The 26,884-nt window shown below is 36.3% G+C and overlaps 1 protein-coding gene across 1 annotated transcript in view; it reads right to left on the reverse strand.

Moving 5' to 3' along the window:
* Positions 1–26,884, reverse strand: part of LOC131592458 (transcription factor EC-like) — a 63,434-nt gene that overhangs the window by 34,610 nt on the left and 1,940 nt on the right. Inside the window, exon 2 of the mRNA XM_058863983.1 lies at positions 2,139–2,390. Within this exon, the coding sequence (XP_058719966.1) occupies positions 2,139–2,219 (81 nt within the window). The 5' untranslated portion in view covers positions 2,220–2,390. The remainder of the gene's footprint in view (positions 1–2,138; positions 2,391–26,884) is intronic.

The raw sequence follows: 26,884 nt of genomic DNA on the forward strand, positions 1-26,884 counted from the left end.
AAATCACTACAAATAATAATGGAAAAAAAAGTTATTTTTAAAATACAGAGGAATTAATATTGAATATCTTTAACAGCAATGAAACTGAATTTCAGAAGCTTATATCTTAAAATTCAAACAATTCCAACACTTCTATACAATATTCACGGTTTTTTACCTCTTGTGAAAACAGTTGTGGTTTAGATAAGAGAAAGATACATCTTTCTCTAAAACTCCAGCCCATGGTCCTATTTTAACCCCTTATTGCAGCACCACAATCAGGTGTCTGGAGTGCATTGTTAAGCTGTAACTGTGACCTGTCATCTTGATCAAATGTGTCATATCCATAGTGCATTGCTGCATTCCTGCAGGAAGACTGGAAGGAACCTGTGGCTCTGCAATTGTATGAGACACTAGAGGTTTGGTGCTACATGCTTCCCTCTTCTGCAGGTAGAGGTTTTTTTGTTTAACAGTACATGGGATAATTTTCGAGACAGCCTTCTGGTCTCACTTCTGATCTAATCTGAGCCAAAAAATATCAAGGCAGAGGGAATAGGTCAATAATTACTTGGGATGAAAGAATGAATACTTTGAAGGCCTATAGATATATATAGATTTGGACAAAGTACAACATGAGTTTTCAATGATAGTTATGGTCTGGTTTCATTCACAATATAATTTTGGGAGAGATCCCCATGACAAGCATGTCACTTTTAATTCTACTATCTGCAGCTCTTGGGAGCTGAAGGAATTGTAGGTGGTTCTGTGCAATGAAAGTATCACACAGACGTGGGACCTTTCAACACAGACTTTTAGGCCACAAGGCCCAACACAGCTCATGCCTTCCTCTCCCCCTCTAAAACCAAAGTACTGTGCCAGGAAATGTGTTCAGACTTATCTAGGGAAATGCCATCAGGGCCAAAATGATACCAAGAAATGCTGGCAGTTAAACAACATGAAGAAGTGCAGTTTACTGCACCAGCCTGGGTGTTGGCTCTATGTTATTTACTAATATAACTATAGCCTACTCTCAACCACAGGGCACACCCACATTAAGAAATTACACTGTGACAGTCATCCCCCTGAGTCTGAGATGAGATTATCCAAATCATTGCAAAGTTGCCAGGATCTTGCCACTGCCCGCTATCACCCTCCCAGTCTTCACCAGGTGCCCTCTTGCTCACCAGGACAGAGGGTGACACAAGGGCAGATCAGACCCAAAATGCCTGAGAACACTTCCAGAACACTGCACTTTGCCAGCATGGAAGTGGTCACACAGGTGTCCACAAAGGCCATTTAAAATAGCATTTTAAAGTAGCTCCAGTGATCCATAAACCTGATTTTAAATGTCAGTTGTCAATGCCGAAGGAATGGAGAGGCACTGGATGAACTCTCCAAGAAGCTTTATGGGCTCCCTCATGCTTAGCTACATAACACCCAAATGCTCAAATGAGTCATGGTGTATTTGTAAGATTCTTCTGTTCTATTAAAGTCAAAGACATGAACAGCATCTCCATTTCTCATTTCTGTGGGAACTCCCCTTTTACCTAATAAACAGTCCCTTTTGAAATCCATTGAAGTATTAAAAGCCATAATGACCTACATCTCACACTGGCTAAGAATCTGATATTATATTATAGCTGCACCTCTATTAAAATCCATGGTGGCACTAAAGTTGGCTATCTTTGCCAATTTACTCGAGATAACCTATACAAAAATATAACAGTTAACTGAAAAATGAGTGATTGATTTTCTTTCAGTAATATATTTAAGGTAATCAGTGTTTAACTTTTTTATGCAGCTAGATGAATATCTTTAGACAGAAACAACTCCCATCTGAGAAAAGAATGTTTTTCCTTTGCAAACTGCATATTCAGAAAATGTACAGCAACATATGATGCATGTATAAAAAGATGCAATGTTACATTTTATCTGGCAAGAGTCTAAAAGCTTGATCCTGCAGTAAGCTATTCACAGACACACAAGGGAATAACCCACATAATTCAAATGGATACAGAAAGCAAGTGCCATAACCAAAGGCCCCTTGAAAGTTTAAAAAGTCATCTCTTGCCCACTTGTAGTGCAAGGTGGGTCATGTAACATTTTTGTAGAAGTAGACAAAGCCCAGCTCCCCTTTCCTCAACCCAGCTCTGCCCTACCGCATTTTGGTGTTCTCCTCCAAGGGCCAGCAGCTTGGTGACAGGGCTTTCTGGAGCGCCAGTGCTGCTCACTGGAGGCATGTGTGCGTTCCGGAGAATGGAGCTCACTCCCACCGGCTGGATTGTGTGAGAGTGGGACAGGGAGAGTGTCTGGCTGGACAGCTTGGTATCAAGGGTCAGGTACTGCTTCACCTGGTGCCTCTGGCTCTGCTGTATGTGGTATCTAGACTGATTTTCCAAGTGTGTTTGTACCTGGGAAGGAATGGAAATAATTGCTGAAGATTCAAGTTGCTTGTATCAGTATTTATACATGTGCTTACTTAAAAATACTTCAAAACAATAGATTCAACTTTAGTAAGTCTTGGATAGAATTATGATTTTTTTTTTTCAGTTTCACACACACATTTTATATTTGTTTGCCATTTTCCCCTTACACAGCTGAACAAACAGTCTGAATAATTTTAAAGAAAAACAGAATTAGAAAAGATAACCATGATCCTGAGAAAAGACCAGAAATGTGCTACACATTTTTCTCAATTAAAAGTGATCTCTCTTGAGATCCCTGCAATCAAATCTACATGCATATATGTACTGTAAAATTAATATTGACTCTTTTGTACATGAATGAGTAAATAAATGCACAAAGATTTATATCACCAACCAATTTTAAATAATATCAACAGCAGCATTCATTCGCACCTCAATCCACATTTGTCTCACCTTGTAATAAGTACAGTCACTAAAATGAGGCATTGCTGTACTTTTGCAATAGAGTCCAAGCTATAGCTCTGAATTACTGCACACTATCCACAAACTGTGCAGACCTCTTGAAGCACCTCTTGAGGACAGATCACTTTTTTTAGTGGATTTGGCTTTATAAACTGAGTGGTTGTGCCAAAATGGCTGATTTAGACTTTGGGCCATCCTTTGATTACAGAGATTGACAGTTGCTACTTCAAACAGCTCCCAGTTCAGATCAATGTCACATCCCTACAATATAACTACCAGAGGAGCACTGCATACACAAACCTTTCTGTCATTTCAGCCCTGTGGCTCTCTCCTCTTCCTATGGCATGACTGGTCACAAGTGTCTTGTTATAAATTTTTCTCAAGTGGCCTCTGTGTAAGCATGATTAATATTTGTTAAATAATAGCCACACTTGCTTTGAAGACTTTTTCTAAAAGAAATGTAGTCATTTAAGCAAATTAAACAATTTATGCAAACTTCTTTTTGATTCCCCTAAAATATATAAGCAGAGATAGATAGCCATAAAAGCAGTTTTCATTTGAAGTAGTTATATTTTTGTACAATGTTGCAGTACCTAGTTTATTTTTAATCATTATAGTATAATTTTAATTATGTTTCTTTAAACTAATTTTCCATTCATATAAAAAAGACTAAGCCATGCAGTAATGAATATGAGATTAATTATTTTGATGTAAGGCCTAAAGTTATTAAATAATATTCCATTAAAATAATGATAAAATCTTAAATGCACTGTTTGAATTTTCCCCAGGTTTATATTAGGAAGGTATGCATAATATATGAGATTGCAAAAATTACATGTATCTTTGGAATTTACTTGCATCATTATTTGTCTTAACTTAGATTTTTGTGTTAGTTTTAGAAAGTGCATAATGCGCTGTTAGTTTAAGCTCTGATTTATCATGTGTAAGGATACATGTAAAATCATAACAAATAATTCCGATACTTATGCATCTATTTAGTCCTTCATACTTAAGCTCACACTGAAAATTAGATACTCAATATTTTCTTAAATGATAATCCAATTAAATCTATTGCATGTCAGTTTAACCATAGTACTATTTCTGGGCAAAATCAAATCTACTAAGGGAACTGGATGGCTGGAACAGGGATTCTCTGTGTACCCTCATTTCTGCTGCTCTCCCAGTAGCATCCATGGACAAGTCATGATTGGACTCTCACTGACTGAACCCACACAAAGTCACCACTACCCAGAGCCTTCTGGTAGCTAAACTGATGAAGATCTCTTTGCAGTAGTGCAGAACTCTGCACTCAACAGCTTTAAAAAGCACAGATTCTTTATGCGGCATAAATGGGACCAGCAGATAGGCAACAATTGAAATGACTGCATTTCACCCCTACTAATTTTTTATATTAAATGAAGCTGATGAACCCTTTGTAACGTGCAATGAATTTCTGCCTTAGAATTTCTACAGGCCTACCTGAAGCTTAAAATCAAGATTATCTTACAACTTCAAATTAAATGGGAAACATAAGAAAATTTCAGTGCCCAAAATCTATATTATCTTGTTTTAATTTGTTTTTAATAAGGAATTTTTATAGGTCTGCTACAAGAAAACTGCTGAAAAATCAATGGCTTGCTTTTTTTTTTTTTCCTCTGGGCCCCAGATTGCTAGTGGCAGACCAAAATCTCAGTACATCCTGTTTTCTAAGTGAACCACCACAGGGCCATCCCACTGGACAAAGGGAAGATCTTTGAAAGTCATTCAGCTAACTGCTGATGAGGCAAAAAGTAGTTCATCACAAGTGCTTATTTAGTATGATAATTTTTCAGTGATTAGATCCTGTCCTGAATTTACACAGGCAGAAAAAGAATCACAGCTTTGCTGATGTGATCTATGTTGCTGTGGTTTTGGAAACCTTTCCACCCCTTTTCTGTGCCAGCCACAGTCATTACAAAGCAGAATCTTTGAGGTTAAAAATGGATCTATGCCCTGATTTTCATCTTTATACATTCTAAATAAACCTCAGTACTTTAAAAAGTAAAGCGCTTTTTAAAATCAGACCACAATGTAAAGACAAAGCAGAATGTGAAACCTATTTTGTAATCATATTGTTAATGTACAATAAAAGCGAGGTGGGGGAGAGGAAATTCATACTATGAGAAAGAAATACTGAGATTGCAAGTCAAGCTCTCTAAACACAGAACATATTTTTAAAACTGTGCATATAATATGTGTGAACTGGTAGCAAAAACTCAAATCCTTGTAATTTTATAAAACCAGATAGCATGGTGTCTCATTACAAGTATGACTGATTTATTCTCCATTAGGATGTTGCATGACTTCTGTTATCAGTGGTATGAAGGTATGTTTCAACTTAGATTTTCTGAATATTGCAGATGACTTTAATTCTTTTAAGTAAGTATTGCCAAAATTCCAAATGTTAAACTTTGACTTGATTTTGAGCTTCATTTTGATGGTGCACAAGGAGCAGTTAAGCACTGGCACATGTTGCCCTGGGAGGCTATGGAATCTCCAGCCTTGGAGATTCACAACACTTTTCTGGACAAGGCCCTGAGAACCTGAAGAAGCAAAAGAAATCTAAAAACAGACAAGGAAATTTGAGTTGATAATTTACATATAGAAACTGAATAACCATTATCAAGTCTGGTAGAAAAAGGATGGTGTCAGGTTAGGAAGTTCAGTGAAATAAATGCAAAAAGCAGAAGACCTGAAATATCAGTTCCACAAAAAGTAATATCACAAATAAAATAAAATAAAATAAAATAAAATAAGATCAATACAGACTTAGCTGCTTAGAGACCTTAATCATGTGCATGTTTTAGATCTGCAAAACACAATCCTTCTCAAAAAGTACAGGGGGAAAAAAAAAGATTTTCCAGAGTAGAAGAATTTTTATTTTTCCCAATAATCCTAGTGTGGTATCCTCCAGCAGTACTGGGAGACCGATTTTTCAATTCAGAATCTTTTGAGCAATTCCCATAACCTGTGATAATATTTTACTAGAGCCTATGTGGAATTTTATGATTCAGATGTTGATGCTGATATACCTTTTACTGCCATAACAGTCTGAATATAGGGTCGCCTTCCTTTTTTTATCTCTGTGGGACAATGAATATTTAATCCTTTGTTTTAAACTGAAAAGAATGAAGGATTTTCAGGATAGTGCATTCAATAATCTGGCACATCTGTGGAACCTGGATTCTCACCTCTGACAGAAATTAAGCAGTGTAATTTGATAAAGCATATCTCCTAGCTCTCAGCAAACCATTTTCTATTAAATGTCTCGCTGCCATCCAATCGTTTTGTGGGATGGATGACCTTGTTGGCATACCTGATTTCTAGGAATCCCTAGGTTAAAAAATTGGCACTCAGTGACCACCTTATGATCCAAATCCTGACTCAGACAAGCCTCAAACACAGCCCAGGACTCAGTGTTGTTCTACTGGTACATCTGCTCTAGCCCATGGTACAGTCTCTTACCTGGCCCTTCCTGCCACGCGCTCCTGGCACCACATGTACAAAGTGTAACAAGGTGATGGATTTGTGCAGATGAAGTGCTGGTTCTCCTCCCAGACATTCTCTTGCAGCAGCCATCTACTTTAAATGCTATTTATCCCAGATTATTTGAGGAATGAAAGGAAATTAACTCCCTTAATAGGCACTGCTTTTGTTTAATACCTTGCTTTCCTAAACATAGTGAATTTAAAGTATACACAGAACCAGAAGGTTCAAGCATAAAGGGAATCAAAAGCACCCAACACAAATGCAAATATTATAACTCCACCAGTTCCAAAAAGTTGAAACAGAAATGAAAACTTTGAGATGGATTTTGTAATCCAGAAAAAGATCTCAATGCACAGGAAACTGATTGTACCTATTTCTATTTTATATCTCACTGCCAAGCCAGTTCTGGGAACAAGAACATAACAGCCTTTCAGAATTACAGATGCATATTCAGACTTCTTCAATTGCTCCTTCTAATTTGAGCACACATCATCCTGTTGTAACACTGCAGTGCAGTTGTGCAACATCTTTTCCCATATTCACACTAAGTTTGTTTTCATTTTTAATACATTGCACAGTGGCATAGCGAGACTTTCAGTAGTTTATTTACATAAAATGTTTTGCTTCACAATTTGCTGATGGAATTTTTCTTCTGCTAGTAAAACAATATATAGCATGTCAAAATTAGCAAAAAATACCTATTTAGGGGACCTAAAGAAGGAATGAAAAATGCCATTGATATTCCATTAAGCAGCAGTGCTACATCTTTCTTGGTGTTCCACTAAGAGCAAGCAGGTGACATCTGTATTCCCAGGCTGCTCAGCCCAACATCATTCCCGAGAGAAATAATAGGAAAACTGAAAAGAGATTCAATTAATAAATTATTAAAAGATAGGAATATAATTAATGCTAGTCAACATAGCTCTGTGCAAAATAAGCCTTGTCAAACAAATCTACTTCTGCTCTTTGATGAGATTTTAAGTTAGGTTGCCAAAGGTAACGATGTAGGTATAATACACTTCAACTTTTGTGTGCCTTTTGACTTAGTATCATTCAATATTCTAATTAAAAACATAGCACTGCACAGTATCAATAAAGCATGTTTTAACTGGATTAAGCATTGGCTAACGAACATGCATAAGAGAGTGATCAGCAAAGGCTTGGCATCAGAAAGAGGGGCTGTTCAGTCTTGTATTACTGAATTTACTCTATTTTACCATCAGTGATTTGGAACTAATGAAAAATAAACTAAAAAGCATAAATATTTTTAGTTCCCAGTCAGAGTAATACAAATCTGTGTATACTGGAGGTAGAAATACAGGATGCAACAATGATGTGAATACCTTGAGCAATGAGTCTGTAAAAAATTTGGGGTCATAACAAGCCAGCAACTCAGCAGGAGTGTCCCACTCATGTTATAGAAGGAAAGAAAAAATTGCATTAAAAATAGTGAATAGGAGTCTGGCTTTACTTTGCTTTTATTTATAGATCAGGAAAGATCAATAATGGTAGCCTAAAAATATTTCTACCCTAAATATTTTTGAAACATTGTTGAAAAATAGAAAGTGTGTAGAAAAGAGCTATGGAAACAATTGAAAACTGAGAAAAGGGTATTTCAATGAAAGCTTAAAGCTCAGTTATGTTCTTGTTGTCAGTTTGTGAAAAAAAATTGTGAAATTCATGGGACATGCTGAATGTGAAAGCTAGCACAAAGAGCATGTTAAGAGCCACTAGCCACAAGCTGAAGTGAGACACGGAAGAAATTGTGTGCATAAACACTGAAGTACTCAAAAGGAAGTGCTCTAACTACTGTTTTCTTCAAACAAAGGATCAATAAGTTTCTGGGAGAGACAGATTATCCAAATCCAAGGTGTGCTTTTATCAAACATATTCCTGGACTCAAAGCTGAGTACTAAGGTAATAACTGGATGCAATACAAAAGGCAATGACTTTATAGGAATTAGAATGAGGGGTCTAATAACTCTTGCTGTGTTTAAGTTTTATGGGGTTTTGGACCTGAGAGTTGGTTATTTTAATGGCAACCTTTGATGTAAATTCACTCTGAATTTAATAAATGCTTAAATGTCTGCTACAAAACAATAAGCTTAAAGATGACCATAGAATACTCCACAGAACTCAGCAGACTTCACTGAAGTTTGCCATTTATGCTGGATATTACTTTGTTTCAGTGTTTTTAATAGCTTCTGAAGAAATTTTTTTACCCTGATAGGATTGCATCATTTATCATCAGTCCTGAACACAACGCCTCTCTGCAAATGAGTGATGGGACTTCATGTTCTTTTCAGCCACTGTACTAGAAAATAAGCAATTAATTATCCACTCTTAATTATTAAAATGTTCTGTAAGTACCCAGAAATTTTAATTCCATTTTAAGATAAGAAACACAGTCAAAACACAGACTATTTTTACTCTGTATCTGAGGACTTTCAAATGTATTTTAAGGGTTAGGAAAAGAAAGCATTTTTAGTTATGAAATAATCCTTTTTAACATCTATTACAAATAAATATCAGTTGTTTGTTTCTCCTGCTCTCTTTATTAATTGCTTCTGAGGAAAGACTATTTGCAAAATTATTCCATAATAAAATGAAAATTCAATTTAACTTGGGAATTATACACTTCTGTTCTATCCTAAAGACTATCACCAAATACTGTAGTTGCTCACTTTAATGTTTCATTTATAAAAGCATGTGTGATTATGCCAATTAATTACTTAAGCTAAACACAGTAATTAATTTTTAAATGTGAATATTTTTCCTATAGGAACTTTGATCTGACTAGATGAGACCTTCCCATTAATATGCATGAAGAAAGAATACAAAAGACATCTAGTCTGGAAACTTGCATATACCCAACTGTATTTAGTTGATGTCTTACAGTAGCTTTCAGGTTAAGAAAAAATTCTCATATGACTATAATGCACTATTTCTCATCTTATTTAACCTTTGACATCATATCCATCAGGAACTTGTGAATATTCTTTCAAGGGTGGAGGGACTGAAGAAGAAACATTTAAAAGTTCATTGACAAAGACCATGTCTTCAATGATGACTACTTCTTGTATATTTTGGTATCTCAATGTCTAAAAATAGCTGATAAATGTAGGGTAGAGTGGGAGTAATTGGAAATTCTCCATCACACTTTCAAGTATTATGAAAAGCAAGAGGAATGTGGGAGCAAAACAACTGCAAAACAGATTTTCAGAAATCAGTGCTGGGTGAGAAAACATTCTTTGCACAGAATAGGGAGCAAAACAGCATTTCTCTGAGGAGGAGAAAGGCAGCAGAGCTCTCAGGGATGTGGCTAATAGAAGCTAGATCTTACAGCTAACCATTTCCTGACAAATCCCTGTGCAGGCACTGGGATTTTGATAACATTTCCCCATTGTGGTATTCTCTAGCACTCACTGAACATTGATGGAGCTCAGTCCTTTCAGGTATTCCTCTGTGCTAACCTCCTTGTGCAATCAGAAATGACTTGGGGGAAGCCAACTACCTGCACTGAGCAACTACAGAGACATTATCAAAGAGAGCACTTCCATTTGCACCCGTGTACCTGAGACACTCTTGGCTTCTTAATTGAACTCCTGCAGTTAAGATACACACAGCTCTGATGGCTCCTTATCCATCACCAGCTTGACTTCTGAAGAAAGGATCCCTAAGGTCTTAAGGCCAGCTTGTCATGTTTTAAAATAACAATGAGTCTCGATGACTTTATGGTCTTCACTGGTAGAAAAGAATCAAGTTTTTAACATTGCACTATAAAAACATCTTATAAAGTTAAGCAAAGCAAACTACAGGAAGTATTTTTACAAAACCATCCCTTTGATTTAACTTGGAATTTAAGTTGAAAATCTAAACTGTGAATAAAACCAACCACTACAAGTAATAGGCCACACAAGCATAACAATGGTTCACAATCAAATTAAGAAACCCCAGCTAATATCCTTACTTCTACTCTGCACAGTGACCCTGTCCATGCTCTCACTGATTCATGAAATCTGTGAATATAATAAATCTTTACTGTTCCTGTTCCTCTTTATTGTTGGTGTTATTACAGGACAGTGAATATGACTGTTGCATTTCAAGAATGTAAAGAAACTTTTTGTATGGCTAGCTATAATTTAAAGAGCTGGGTCTTGATACCTTTGTTTGACTACTTGTCTCTGCCTCCAGAAGTTATTCAGATTAGGTCAGCTACTAAGTTGCTATTAAATGGAGAAGAGCACACCACAAACAGGCTCAAAAACAATAAGTTTTGAATATAGAAAGCACAATCATCTCCTTTTGAATTAAAAATGTTAGTGTCAGTGAATTTCCATCAGTGTGGGTTGTTCAGTCCTTGCAGGAGAAACTAAATAGCAACATTAAAAGTTCTGTATTTGTCAACTCCAATGACTAGCACACACCCGCAGAAATTAGTTATAGCAGCATGGGAAATCTGTCACCATCAGAATGATGTATTTTATTCAGCAGTTCCAGATTTTCTGGTAAGTGTCATACATCTAAAAGAAATCTGCTCCAAAATATAGGACTCATATAACACAGGCTAATAGAAAACAAGGAAAATTATTGTGGACATAAAAGCTTATATTTTAATTTCAGCATTTTTAACCATTTGACTTCCAATGAAAGAACTCAGACAAGACAACTGTATTTGTCTGTACACCTGTACAACTGACTGTATTATAAATACACATATAGTCTATTTTGTTATTCATCTCTAAAGTTTATAATATGAGTCTAACATTGGAGAAATGCAGCTGGTATGTGTACTACACTTATGTGTAATAATTTCAAAATACTTAGGTTTGTTCTTTGATTTCTAATTTTTTTCATGTGGCAACTATATTTTTTTTCAATTTTGTCTCACTTTAAAGGTTAAGAGAACTCAGAAATGAGTCAGCCTTAAAAAGTATGAAGACGCATCATGAAGTAACAATTTTGTCATTGTTTGCTGTAGACTTTCTCTGGCTCCCCAGAGGAGTATACACTGTGTCATTTGAGATTAAGTGATGGCAGTAATATCCCTCTTGTTCAGTTACATCCCACAAAACAGATCTAAAGCCTTGAAGCTAAACCTGAAAGGTGTATTTTCCTGGTATGCAAAGATACACATCAACTATAACGTGGCAGGAAAGTACTGATGGTAAAACTGTAAGAGTGGCAAACAGCACTTTCACATTTAAATATATATCTGAGGGAGAGGTGTCTTTTTGTCCTTACTTCCTCTTTCCTTTGGACTCTGTTGTTTTGGCAGTGAGAGCTGAAGAAAATTTCAAAGCCTGAACATAGTAAACCTAACTCTGGTGTGCTATTCTTCCACAAAAATAAAGTTTGAAAAGTTTAGTGTTTTGTATCACCGGCTTTGCCTGTTTCTAATATGAAAGCTTCATGAATGTATGCCAAGGGACTATGCCAACATCCTCAATAAAAAAAAAAAAGAAGCTTATTGGTTGGAAAGCATGGTCAGTTTGTTAAAAGTGGTAACAATTTCACCACCAGATGACAGCACTGCTTGTTAGTGCCCCTTTTTTGTGTGTTTCAATCCTCCCTCATTTTGAAAACAAACTAAAGAAATATGCACCCCCCAGCCCATGCACTGCAAGAACAGAGGAAAAACTTGTGCCATAAGGTGGTTTGGTGAGACAGTCACATCAGGGAGGCTAATCTGTGGGACAAGATATTTTAAGACTGTGAAGGGTTATATCTTCTGTAAAGGCACAGACAAAACTAGCTTCAGTCTGAGAAATGTGCTATTTCTATTTCTTCAGTCTCAGAATGATAGAGAGGGCAAGGGGGGAAGCTTTCAAAGTAGGCATCTTAGGTTCAGGTTCACAACATGGTTTTTGTGAAGTCAAGGCAGTAGCATCATTTTAAGCCAGCTTAGGATCTGGCCACAGAGTGTGCTTTCATACAAAGGGAGCAGATTGGGTTAGCTGACAGCAGTAGGTGATGCCTCTGTCAAAAACAGGAATGGCACTTCAAGGGTAGCTATATGAGAAAAAAGTAAAAAAAAAAAAAAATAATTTCATATCAGCTGGCAAAAGCATTTTTTAAAAACCTACCTGGCCTATTTTTGTACCCAAATACGTTTTCTGTCTGTAAGTGGCAATGAGTCTGAGTGTGTTCATGGCCCAAGGATGCTGCTGACATGCTGTTCATGGGGCTGGCAAATATTACCTTCATTACCTGAACATCAGCCAGAAATCTGTGTACTCTGGCAATCTGTGTACTTCGGCAATAAACATCCACTTATGGACTGAGAGTAGTAGCAGTTTATTTAAAATGCATTAAGCACATGGCCCTTGAAATATTTTAATAACTTCAAAGAATTTGTGTGTCACTATTCTTAAAAATAAGAGTTAAATAAAGAGCCTAGCTGTAAGTGAAAAAATACATAATATTACCAGAAATTATCATGAATATAAAAGCTAGCCTAAAAATTTGTAATTGATTTTGAGGAATATTTTCTGAACTATAATTTTGTGTATCTGAGTCAGAAAACATCCATTTCAGACTAACACTGATGAGCATCTGCTGAAGACAAGGCAAGCAAAAAATTTATTCAGGGAGCACTTACAACATACAAAGCTCCAAACACTTAAGTTTTGCTGCACTCTGCAGCTGATGGGAAAGCTCACAAAAATAGCATAATTGGTACTTTCAGTACTGAACTGAGAAAGCAGTCTCGCCTTTTGATGTGTACTAAAACTAATCTTAGTTCACAATATGTTCCACAGTACTAACTCATTTAGTAAAGAAAAGTTAATACCATTTCTGATATGCAAAGATCAAAATTCAGCCTTAACATTCTGAAATCAGCCTTTAAAAAAAACTTAGAACCAGAACTGCTGAAAAACCACCATAAATAGAATCAAAAGTCAGCCTAGCAGAAACAAGCACATGTTCTTCAGTATTAGAGTTGTACTCTGCAGAATTTCCGTCTCAATTTAGGTACAACAAACCTTTTTGCACTCACTAGACACTATAGAATTGGAGTTGTAGGAGTGATATTAGGCTAAGCTCAAACTACTTAACAGTTTCCACCTAATAGCCACTAAATAAAAACATTAATTAACAAAAGATGATTGATTTTACTGGGATTAATCAAGAGAAACTCCCACTTAGTTTAAATGAGAGTTCTGTGTGAATATGGAATTAAAGCTTTCTACTGGTAAGCCATTATTAAGAGCATTATTTATAAGCTGTATTGTACAGAACAAGTCTTTCAAATTAAACGATCCTAATGTGGAAAGGAATGTTCAACTTAAAAAGAAGTTGTTAGGGTTGCCTAGAAAAATTATTGTGATATCTATGTATCTGTGTGAAGTACTTTTGATTGAAAGAAAGAATATTTAATAACAATAGGTATTTTAAAGAATCCTCTAGTATTTTTCCACAGAACTTTCAGCAGGAAAACGTCACAGTCTTTGGTTTGTGCTGCAACAAAATGGTGTACTGTGAATGTTAACGCTATGATTCAGTAAGGGTGTTTATCAGTATTAACAAATTTATTTAATTATCAAGTGAGTTAATTAGCGTTTTGCTGCATAATGGCTAGGCCATGTTACAGAGAGAAGGCAAATGCTAGTCTCTGTGGTCTAGCTTAAGAAGCTGGCAGATAAAACAGTGATTCCATCACATGTGCAGAATAAAGTATGAATCAGTTAGCCTTATTTCCATCAGAAAGCTAAAAACACAGAATTATTGATTGGTCAGCATCATCACCTACCTGCAGTGCCTGGACTTCTATCAGTTTTATCACCTCTACACAACAGCACTGCCCCAGAGCCTGGGTACCCAAACACAGAAGGGCAAACAAGAAAAGACTAGTACAAATCTGGCCATGAATAATGCATGTCTATCTATATCCAGTCGGTTGGAGGGGAAGAAAGAAGAAACTATTCATAAGGGCATTTCCTTAACTCTGGCTGGAATTTCAGCTAAAGAATAAGTGATATGGAACATTTAAGGAAATAAACTTCTTATCTGTGTCTTAAATGCGTTATTAACTGAACAGTATGTGCCATAAGAAATCAATAGCGTAACAGTATGGCTGTGTTAGTAGTTTCCTTCAATCTTTTTTTTGTCATTCTGTCATCACTGTTGCCATTCAAAAGACCACAATGCCTAAATGGTTTGTGACACAGAACTCTTCCTATTGTAGTTTTTTGTTATTATTGTTGTCTGGAATGAGATAATTATCTTCAACATAAAACACTAGGGTTATTCTCAACCCAGTTCACAATCACAGTTTATTCAGCACTGTCTCAAAGTAGTTTAACAACACAGTTCACTGAGATTTACTCAGGCTCATCACACTTCTGTTAGCTGGATGCAGAGCATATACCTAAGACAATTAAATTTTGGTAATGCTCTTATTTTTCTCACTCAAGTCCAGATTTATCCTTACATTAGTGGCCCTCAGGACTCTCCCACTGAATTAACAGATGGATAAGTGCTTGTCAATGGGAGGAAGGCTTTCTTACAGAAAATTAACACAAAGTACAGCATAGGTAAACATGGTTTCAGACTATAGCTGTGCTGATCTCTGAGATTTTCTTTCCTTTTTCCTCCTTCTTTGACCACACATGCATGAGTGCACAGCCTACAGTTAGTCAGGATGATCTCTTCATTAGGCAGGAGTATCCTCCTCTAAAGATTACAAAATCCCACTACTTGAAGTGCAAAATTGATGCCGTCCCGCTTCGTGGCTGGATTTTCAGCCGAAGAATTTAGCTTGTCACATTAATCTCTGAGTCTCCAGCCAAGCTAATTTAACCTACATTTTCAATTCTTGAAGCAAGATTTTCATGGAGAGTACTGAACATTCATATTCACTTCTGAAAATTTTAAATTATTGTAGATTTTCTCTCTTCAAAAATATTTAGAGTGCAGTTCAGTGGAAATTTACATTTAACAAGGTAAATGAAAACGTCTTTTTCATTTATGTCAGCAAGCCCCTTTTCCCTGGTAAAGTCACTGTAAACCTTGAATGAGAAACTAACCACAGTATCAACAAAGAATACTCAAGTCACCTCAGATTTGCAGATGGCATTATCCTTCTATTTACTGGAAAGCTTTGAGGCAAAGTTCAGAGTAGCTGGAAGAAGAGGATATGCTGACACAGGATGAGTAGCCACAAAACAAGAACTGGGTTTAGTACAATTTCAAAAGAGGAAAACACTATGACAAATTAAAAATAGAAAATGTAGATGATCTAGATTAAGCTGATAAAGTAAGCATTAAAAAATGGGCCTTGAAAAGAAAGCTATCAGAATACAAAGCAATAGGAAAAACATTAAGATCACTTCCTACTTAGAGGGCATTTTGGGTCTCCCTCTATTCGTAACTGTAACACTTGAGGGGAAAGAAAAGCCCTTGAAAAGAAAACAAGTAGAATAAAACTAAAGTCCTGGCTGAGATAATTTTCTTCTCAGTAGCTGGTACAGTGCTGTGTGTTGGGTTAAGTATGAGGATAATGTTGATAATACACAGATATTGTTCCTAAGTTGTAGCTACTGTAAGTCAGGGACTTTTCAGTGACTCGTGCTCTGCAAGTGAGGAGTTGCCCAAGAAGCTGGGAGGGAGTATGGCCAGGACAGCTGACATTAAATGGCCAAAAGAATATTCCTCACCACAAAACAACATGCCCAGTATTGCTCTTCCCATCTCTAACCAACAACTCCTTAATGTAATATAAATAAGGGAAGATTTACCTGCAGGGGAGAGCCAGTTGTGGCTCAGAGACAACATCATTGAGCAGGTGATGAGAAACTGTATTGTGCATCACTTGTTTATCTCCCTCTCTCCCTCTCCTTTCTACGACAATTATTAGAAGTAGTATCAGAACTGTCGTCCTTGTTATGGTTATTATCTTTTATTTGCTTCAATTATTAAATTTCTTTATGTCAACCCATGAGTTGTATTTTTTTTTCTTTTCTTCCTGATTTTTCTCCCCTTCACATCACTGGGTGGAGAGGAAGGGGAAGGAGAAGTGAGCAAGCAGCTGTGTGGTATTTAGTTGCCTGCTGGGGTTAAACCACAGCAACTGTAAAGGAAAAGACAGATTAGTCTGTCATCATAATGAAAACTTAAACAAGCCTTAACAGAATTAAAGGAAAACTGGAGCAGAGAAGACTTCTGTGTATTTTTACAGAACAAAGTGTCATGATGTTAGATATGAAGCTCAAGACACCACAGGAGTATATCAGCCAGAAAGTTCTTTGCCAGCATGAGCTGGGAATCATACAAAAGACTAGCAGCAAAATAAGAAACAGTCATACTCCCAGCAGGAGTTTTGATCATCTTATGGATCCAAACAATATGTAGGTTTTTTGTTGCTAAGCTTTTCTTCAAGGTGGTAAATTTTGGACAGACAGAGGATAGGCAGGTAAATAATTTAAAGCTTTTATTGCTTCATTAAAGTAAATTTCAGCCTATTTCACAAACAAGAAGACAGTACCAGCAGCATGGTTTCACTGTTAAGAGGATGCACACAGAAACTTTCTTGAAACAGTTTTTATGTTAAAGTGTGAAAGGTGTGTGTCCACTGTGTAAAAACTACTGTGGGTTGGACGGGAATAGTGTCTCATGGAAGAGAAGTCCTGGGCAGAAATTAATTTTTTTACTAACTATACTTCAAATACTGAGCAGTAAGGGACCTGCAAATTTTTATATTTTTTTTGGCTGAGGAGTCATTAAGAGTCACAGAAAATTCCAGTTAACATTTTTAATCTTGATTCCTCTTTGCAGATCTCAGTTTCAGTATATGGGGTGTCCTGTAGTCCTAGGATTTAGAATACAGTGAAGAGTGTTTAGAAGATTGATGAACATGGATATTAATTTCCTAAACCTACTTTTAAAGTCCACCATTTGGGGGGTCTGATATAAGGCACTCTGGGGTTCCCTTGATGTGACAGGTAGAGAAAAAAGTCTGCACAGAAGCAAGACAAGTTAAAAGGATTCATGGTGCTCATGGCTGCTGTAGAGTAAAATTCTAAATCATTTCACTGTAGGCTTCAGATCTGGACATTGTCTCTGAAGATAATGTGTGGAGGGTAAGCAAAAGAGAAAGGCTGGTAAGCAGGTGTCCTACACAGCCACCGGAAATAGAAATCTACATATAATCCTTGACATATAGAGATTGTTTACAGCCTGATAAATGAAACATATTACAGATTCTGTTTTATAGCTGAACAGTAAAATCAATCAGTATTAAAATAGCATATATAGAATATTGCAGATGAAAAATGGGGTGTGGTTTTAGTGGTTCTCTACTAGTGATCAACAGATGTTGACCTCCTCGGGCCACATCTCCTTCCTCCTATGTCTGAACTTTCGCTTTAGCAACACAGAGAACACAGAAGGTGGACACAAAAGCAGTAAATTATTTGTAGAAGGGTAAGAAGTAAATGTATTTAATAAATATTAATTCTCAATTTTTCCGTCCATTTTTCTGTTCCTCTAGAACTTTTTATAATTGAATAGTTTTTGATTCCACAGATAAATAGAAGGGGGGTTTTACCCACTTATTTCCAATTCCCAGATTTCCCTGTTAAGTAGCAAGGAAATTATTTCCCTTTATTTTAATTATTTTATTTCCATCCATCTCATTGGAGGTGTGATGGTGAAAGTGTTTGTTTTGGTTTTATCATTGCTTATAAGTTCAAGATGTCCTTATCCTTGCTAATACTTTTCTTCCCCTGATGCTGCAACTATCTATAGTTTTCCATTGTATCCTGAGAAGGGCTTTCACTGATTTCAGGGAAAATAGTCATACGGACAATTGCTTGTAGGACTGCAGCTTTAATCAGTAATTGTCCACAGCATCCTGCATTAGTGAGCTATGAAAAAAGTCTTTAAGAAGTATGCCATGCTTCATTTGTGTGAAAAAGAAGGAATATACTATCCCTATTTGCATGAAATTCTATCCCTATTGAACATGAAACTTGGAATAGCCAAACGATATGTATGTCTTGGAAGACATAAGACAACTAACTGGCTTTTTTGGCTTGAGTTAACATTTTTTAATCACCAGACCATGATGTGGCTCCACTACACTAGGTTCTTCTTGAATGCAGCAAAACAATCATGCCATTCACAGGAAAATCACTCTTTCCACAATACTTGCCAGTAATTTAAATTACAGTGGATTGGCACTCAAGAATGCTGTGTTCCCTGCCCTTGCTACATCTTCCCTGTACAGCCTTGTGCAAGACTTTGAATCTATTTTCCTTGATAAGTTTGAACAACAGTGTCTATTTATCACTATTAGTATATCTTTTTCATCTTGGAAAATTCTGAGGGCAACAATTATTCCAGTCCCCTTGGGACAATGTCACCACCTCTTCACTGGGATCTTGAATTGATACATTTCTTCTTCTACTACTATTACTACCACCACCAATAATAATAATAATGCCTTACTTATTTGCAGTAGAAAAAACCAAACAGATTAAGCAACTTTATTTTTAACAATACAATGTAAGACTTTGAGGCTAAATATAAAAATTCCGTCTTTTCTCTTGGATAATAAACTATAAATCCCTGTTAAGAAATTGTTAGTTTATAGACAAGAACAGACAGTAAAATACTTTCTTGCCACTGTAAGATTTATTTTTCCAGTTTATTAGAAAATTAATTGTTACTTCACAAGAAAATTTATGGCAGCCAAGATTAGTTTTTCTTCTTTAACTAATGAAATATTATATTTTCTCTAATATATTTAGAAATTTTCATCTATAAGGGCTTCAAAAGAGTATATAAAACTCTAGATATAGCTTCTCATTTTATCTTTTTATTGATAGAACTTGATGTTTCTATCCTTAACTAGAAATGTCTTGTCTGTTCATGTTTATGCAAAACAGATTTTTTGGAAGAGAAGAAAAAAAAGGTACTGTAACATCAGAAGGAAACATCAAAGGACTAGTGGCAACATCTTAAGGCTTTTATCAAAGTAGTGAGAGAATGCATTAAAGCAACAATATACGTAGCGTACAAATGATAGGTCTATCAAATTCAGCAGTATGTCTGATGAATATAGAGGACACATTTTTACATGCATTCTTTGTTTTAAAAGAAAGAGTTTATCAGTGGGTTTCTTTTCAAAACTATGAGAGAAAAAAGAATATTTATACATGGGTCTTTAGGTTGTGTCATTTAATGCAGCTGCAGTGGAACCACAGGCAGCCAAGCCCACTTACACCTGATGACAAGTTACACTTCTTATATTTTTCAAAGCCAGCATCTTCAACACACACAAAAAACGTATTTTGGGCTTTTTATTCCCTTTCATTTTTGTACCTCTACGAGAGCTGTGAAACAAGATACTGGGACTTGGCCTAATGAAAAAGAAGTGTAGCTCTTGTTCTCTGTAGTTCTAGTAGCTCAAAACAAGTCTGTTATGAAATGGTGCAGCATGTCCATAAAAAACCTTTCTGTTAATTGTTTCCCAAAAATGTTTCAAGAGTCTCTAAGTTGGCTTCACTTACTAGGGAAATGTTGTTCTTTTTTTCCTGCTTTACTCTACAACTTAAATTTAAAAGCTTTGTTTACACAAGTAGCACCACCACATGATAAATTCCACAAATAAATTATAGCCTCACCTTGACCCCTAACCTCTGTGTGGAGAACAGCTGCCTGTTTTGTTCTAATTCATATGTTTTTCAGCCTACTGTAGGAAAAAATGTATGCTATGAATCTACCCCAGGAAGATATGACTCCACTTACAATCCTTGCGGTAGTAGTCAGCTTCAAGTCCTAGATAAGTCCAGCACCCAACACCGCAGCTTTTGGTCCCAGCAGGCCCATCAAATGCTCCTAATATTTCAATAATGCTGCCATTACTATGCAAAAATGCTTAGTGCATTGATAGATAGCAAACATTCACAAGTTTTGCAACTAAAATAACTGAGAGTTCCTGCACAGCTAGTTCAGACACTAAGATTAAACCCTAGTTCTATGCGTGTGTGTGTGCACACTATTACATACATAGATATATATGCAACTGTGTATGAATGTATGTATTTTAAAAGCCTAATCTGACTCACAGTATCAAGAATTTAGGATTAAGCCTTCCCTTCATAGCAGCAACAGCAGCAAGACAATATACAGGGAGACAGGAGAACAAATAATTTCCTCAATAAGAGGAGTTTCCTTGTCCATTTAGTTTATGTCCATGTAAAAAATGTTCTAGGTCTAGTTCTGGCAAATTACTCCTGCTGGATCATCATAACCACAGTTACGTTTTCTAAGTATCCTTGAACCCCTGGTCAAAAACCAGGAATAGCTAACAAATGATCAGCATCCCTAAACTCCCTCTGCATGTCTGCTTGACCCCCCCAGTGATGTGCCATGAGTGAGTTGCTCTGGATAGGGTGCTAAGCAGCTATTTCTATTGATTTGCAGCTCTTGCAACTCATTCTATGGATCTGTAGGCTGAAAGTTCACAGACAGATGCTAGTCTACATGGAGGTGAAAAGCAGTGGATAAAAATTATCGTAGGGACTTGGAAAGCACAAACCTCAACTGCTGGAGTTTTACTGAAAATTATATAATTAAAAAAACAATCTGATGATTCATCTTCACTGTGTTATTTTTATTTTCTTTTAATAAGGACAGTCTCTTTTTCATTATAGGATGTGACAGAGTTAGGGTGTATTTGAGGCTGGCAGCAGTGCCTGTATAGCCAGATACCAGAAGGTTTTTCTGGGGTAAGAGGCTAAAATTCAGGAATTAGTTATTATTCTTGAAAGCATAACTGAAGTTCATGGGAAAATCAGAATATTTGCTTATATGCATTAGATATCCAGACTGACGAATGCTCACAACAGCAGGGATTTATGGACCTCCCTTTCTCATACTTTTGTGAGTGCAATACAGGATGATTTTTGCACTTCAACACTCATCATAAGTTCTCTACCCATTTATAATACTTCAAAATATCAGCAGGCAAAATCTGTCCATTGCAGTTTATTATTATTTATGTATTGCCTTATAGAAACACAAAGCAGTAGTGGAGCACATGAAAGGAATGGAATGTGGTTCCAACCCATCATATACTTACTTTCAGGCATCCAGTATCTGTCACCTCCTTGATCCATACAGCTGCACCCTTCAGTAGCCCTATTATTCCTAAAATCCCATGGTACATCAGTAGCCCTTCACACTATATATTTTGCAAGCTTGGAAGAGAATTTCAGGCTCTGTGCCATGTCACAAGTTTCCCAGGAGGAATAATCAGCCAATAGTTATAAACACCTTGCGGTTGTACTACAACGTGTCAGATTTCCTGATTTTTTAAATATACTGGAATATTAGGGGCTCCTATAGTGAAATTCTAATTTTGGAATACATTCTGAAACTTGTTTCTGTAATACTGGTAAAAAATCCTTTTATATAAAAACCTCTTTGTTAAAACTGAGGAACTCAAAAGGGATGAGAAATTTAACACCCATTTCTGTCTTTTGGAGTGCTTGATTGGGTCCTTACACATTTATGAAAGATGTAAAAATCAATACAACTCTGAACTAACAAGAGAACAGAAATAGTCTGGGAATACACGTTCCATGCCTATTAATTGCCTTGCTATATGGTCCTCCATGCTTGTGGGAAGTCATGTTTTAGAAACATTCATGGAGATATCCAGCAGAGAACATGATACTCTTTTCAGTAGGCTTACTTGTAGACCAGCAACAGCTAATGAAATAATGTCAACCTTTTAAGAATATTCAGAGCTCTTTTTTTAATGAAAAAAAGGAGGCACTATAATAGCCAGACATTATGTAGGCTGGTACCAACTGCTTAACTTTTCTAACAGAAAAAATAATATTGTGCAAAATTGTTGTGCTCATGAAAGTGAGACAGATGTGGGAGGAGGTCAGACAGACACTACAACATCTGCATCCCACCTCAGGCTCCACCTGGAACACCAGTTATTCAATTAGCAGAGCTGACCTCTACAGTCCCCACAACCTTATGCAGCTTTGCACTGTAGGGTTTCCTGGATAATGGTTAACATAGGTAGACAATTTTCAAAACTACAGCACAGGTTTGTACACCTGCATCTTTCAATGTAGGAATGTTGAAAAAATAGTACTCAATAAGGCTGAGACTAAATAAAAACTAATATTGCCCATTTATGGACTAGTTTAGATTCAAAATTTTATGTGAAGTTTTGCACTCCCAGAACAAGTATATCAACAAGTTTTTGGTTTCTAAATGTATCTAAGAGGCATGGTAAACATACAAAGAACACAAGGATTCCTACTTAAGTGTGGCTTCCCCTCTTCTAGAAAGAGGAGTGGATAAGTTGCTGATGTGCAAAAAAGCTGTCTCTGTCTACTTTCCCTGCAAAAAGTGATTTTCATTTTTAGATGAGGGAATTCTTAATTTGCATACATAAATGGATGTAGTTGTCTTACAGCTGATCAGGCAGTGCCTAACTTGAAGATATCTGCTACTCCTTTTCCTCACCTTCCTGTTTTGCAAAGGAGAGCTCTGTCCCTGAGCACAGAGCAAACACGATAGACATTTAGAGCATTCAAATATTTAATTTAATTTTTTATTCTAACCAAAAGTTAGTAGTGGTAAAATAGGAAGTTCTAAATAAGAGTTCTCTGAATTCATTTTACTTTAACATTTCATAACATTCAGTTATGAATATCCCTCACTTGCACAAATTCTGCACATCTATATGCATATTAAGTGAAGCTCAAAAAACTTGAATAACAATATTTATATGATATTTTTTATTTCCTTGATGCTTCTCCTTGTACTATGTGACAAAAATGAGCAAAACAACAATGGTGCACCCAGGCTTTCAGTAGCTGCTAAATAAGTATATATTTGAAGCTATCTTATTGAATTTCATTTAATAAATTTGTTGACATTTTACAGATATTAAATCATTCCTGTCCTCGCTGACATGCATGTTTTTTGGCAGGTTCTGGCACAGTTTGCTAACATAAAAAATGTAACATAGCTCAAAATAAAATCAAATTGAAATAGTATGAATTCAGAAATAACAATGTGGAGAAAAATAATGAACCACTGGAATTAACTCAAAAGATCTTTAAACATAAAGTCCTTTGAAAAAAACTGATAGAAAAATGTTTGTGCATAAAAAATAGTCAGCTTAAGCAATATTCAAACAAACAGAAAATAAATTGTTTCAATTATTTTCTGACATAAGTAATTATGGTAATTCCAAAAATTGAATTTACAAGAATAAAGTTTTATCATTATGTATGAAGAAGTTACATTATTAAATATAACAGGAAATCTACAATTTGACTTTAACCCTGTGGAAAGGCTTTTTATCATTTAAATATGATTTGAAGGAGGGGGAGGTTATCCTGCATGTTTCTGTGTTCTATTTCATCTTTAATTTAACCCTTTGAGCATTTTGCAGAAACAACAGGATTCATGTGCATCAAAGAAAAAGATAGCTTTGATTAATTAAGTTTGGTTTAAAAAGTAGGAGTATTTTAACATGTTATTATGTTAGCAACTATAAAGATAAGATAAATTCTTGTTGGTGCTTATAACTGGTTGGACATCTGTTTTCGAAGACTTCACTGTAAGGTAAGAGAAGCTGCAGACCTCATCAAACATCTGTAGGCACTAAGGTAACACATGCACTTCCTTTACCTGTGGGAGCACAGGCTCTCTCAAAATTCTTTATTCCTAGGAGGAGAAAGACAATATTTTGGCTCTGTCTGTTCTCAGGGCTCATTTTCAGAAAAATCAATTTTTTTCCAGCTGTTGAACAGCTCATGGGTGCCCTGAACAGCAACCAGATCATCCACTGTGAGGGGGAGCAGAAAGCACCCCAGAGACATTAGACAGGCATGTGCAGAGTCAATATCAGTTGTCTGTAGTTCCCTAAAGAGAACAGGAAACTCTCACTGTGTGTCAGCTTCACCCACCTCAAGACATTACTACTTGAGGGGGTCTTGAGTGACCAGATATCAGCAGCAGGAATTATGTTACCCCAAAGGTCCTGAAACATTTCTGGGAAAAGAACTTGAAAATTTCCCACACTGCAGTGGAAAGGTTTTGTTTTGTCATCGTTACATATATTAATGCTGTTGAGCTACAAATTGTATGGTTCTGGAATTATCTCATATGAGTAAGGTAAATGACCACCCTTTTTTTGTATGCTGGTCACATTGGCTGAGATCATGACATATTATAACTCATTTCATTAAATAGTGAGATATAGCAGCTGAGTATCTGCACCTCTTTAATTAAAGTTTCTATGGCATCATAATTTATACAACAAAAATTGCGCCTGTCTTTACCGAAGTTCTGCCAGAACGATAGCTTAGTATTAGAAACTAAAACTGAACAGAGTCCATCCTTAGTTTGAGATAACAGTGGACTCTAAGAAAAAGTAGTCTGAGTCATGCTGTTATTGCTCAAAGTCATTATACTTCACTTTCCTATTTTTAGTCCTTTTTTTAAAATAGATGTCAAGCCCAGAGACTGAAGATTTAGGAACATTGAAATTAAAAAGAAGATTGACTTCTTTTATTAGAAGATTCAGTTTAGAACAGGGAGGTAACATGTATTTGATTCACAGGTTAAATTTTGTGTAAGTAAACATCTGGACTACAGATGTTTATAAATTTTACTAACATCTTTGTTTTTTATTTCATTCACCACATCAGTCCTAGCTCTCATCTTTTAAGTCTGCCATCTCATTCATATTTCTGTCAGGTGATGAACTTCCTGGTTTTCAATCTATTCTCATATTATTTCTGCACTCCCTTCTTTTTCCCCCCAGTGTGAAACACATTTCATGTTGAATACTGTCAGTATAGTCCACTGACAGCTTGTATTTACATTTACATATTGTTCATAATGCTGCTAAAGCTATTGCATTTCTGCAAAAAACAGCAGAAATTATAAAATAATATTTCATGGTTCTCAGACATATTGATTACATTTATGGAATTTGTGAAGAGAAAGGGTTGTTATGTTGTTAACAGAATGGAAGATGTGAAAAGTGTGAAGTGATATCAAAGATATTTCCACATTTTCAATCCACAAATTATGTGGTAGAGATTCTGAATTTACACTTACAGTGCTGTCATGATCAGTTCATATAATAATCAGAAAAAATCCAAATTTTCCTGTTTATTTTCATATCCTGGGCATTTTCATATCAGTACAACTGAAAGCATATGTGGTAAAATCTATTGCTGAACTGGTTCACAGTGGAATTGTGTTTGGCTCCCTACTTCCCTTAAACAGTGTCTGAAATTGGTTGTAAAACAAACCGAAAGTTTGTTTTGGTTTTTCTTGGGGTTTTTTTGAAGGCCTGATTATCTTGCAAAATGTCCTGCTCTTCCTTTTCCAGAAAAGCCCTTCCCCATCCCAAACCTTCAGCTGTTGCTTAAGACTGACTCAAGAAGGAAGTTCAGAGGAGTATGACAAAATCAGTAACACACAATTAAAATTGATCCAAGATATATGATGAAGAATTTTATCTTAGGACAGTGAGGGTGTATTCCCATGCAATGACTGAGGGACTGGATCCTTTTGGAAGATGAAGTGCCTCTAACACAGCTTGTGTAGCCATTTAGACTTAATAAATCTCTAAGTAAAGTTTTATTTGAGTTTGGTTGGACTTACATTAATTGAACAGAATTACTCTTCATTTCAATGTCACAAGTCATTAAACACCCAAAAAAGGGGAAAATTATTTTGCACTACAATATTTCACTTCATCCCCTAAAGATAATCCAGCCATTGCAGGGAGTTGAAGAGGGGGATCCCACTTATGGAAAGGCAAACCACTCGATTGAACATTCTCTGAAGAAGTGAGGCTTTGAAACATCATGTGAAACTGGGGAAAACAATTAGTACCTCCTACAAGATGTCTAGCCTGACACTTAAGAAGCAGCTTCCCCTATCCTAGCTTAACTTTTCCTGAAATAAACATCAAACCAACAGGTTTTGAACACACCTATATAGTCTCTGCCAAGATGAAAAGTTAATAGATCCCAACGGGTACGGCTGTTTGATCAGTAAGGTTATTTTGTGCTTCACTCCACTGGGCTTTGCAAGTGCTCCTTTACTGAACCATGGTATAATTATTGCTTGCAGAAAAGAGTTTGTTCAGTTCCCAGTCTTGTGCTGACAACAGCCTGTAGGCCTGTGCTTTCACAGCTCAGCAGAATCTGTCCCATTGGAACAAGGCCAGTGACAGGCAGATGTAACCACAATATTGACCAGCCCTGCTTACATATCATCTAGATGGGCAACGTACTGGTACAGTACTGGTACAGTACTGGTACAGTTCCAAGAAGCTTCCCAAAGTAAAAGAATGACTGTGAGACAAATCCTGTATCCCTGCTCACTTGCTCCTCGCTTACTGCTCCAAGGTAGCTTCGCAGCACAACCCTACTACACCTTTTTGCCAAAGGATCCTCGCGGTGCTCCTGTAGCTTTTGGTGCAG

This window comes from Poecile atricapillus, chromosome W (assembly GCF_030490865.1).
Source record: "Poecile atricapillus isolate bPoeAtr1 chromosome W, bPoeAtr1.hap1, whole genome shotgun sequence".
NCBI lineage: Eukaryota > Metazoa > Chordata > Aves > Passeriformes > Paridae > Poecile > Poecile atricapillus.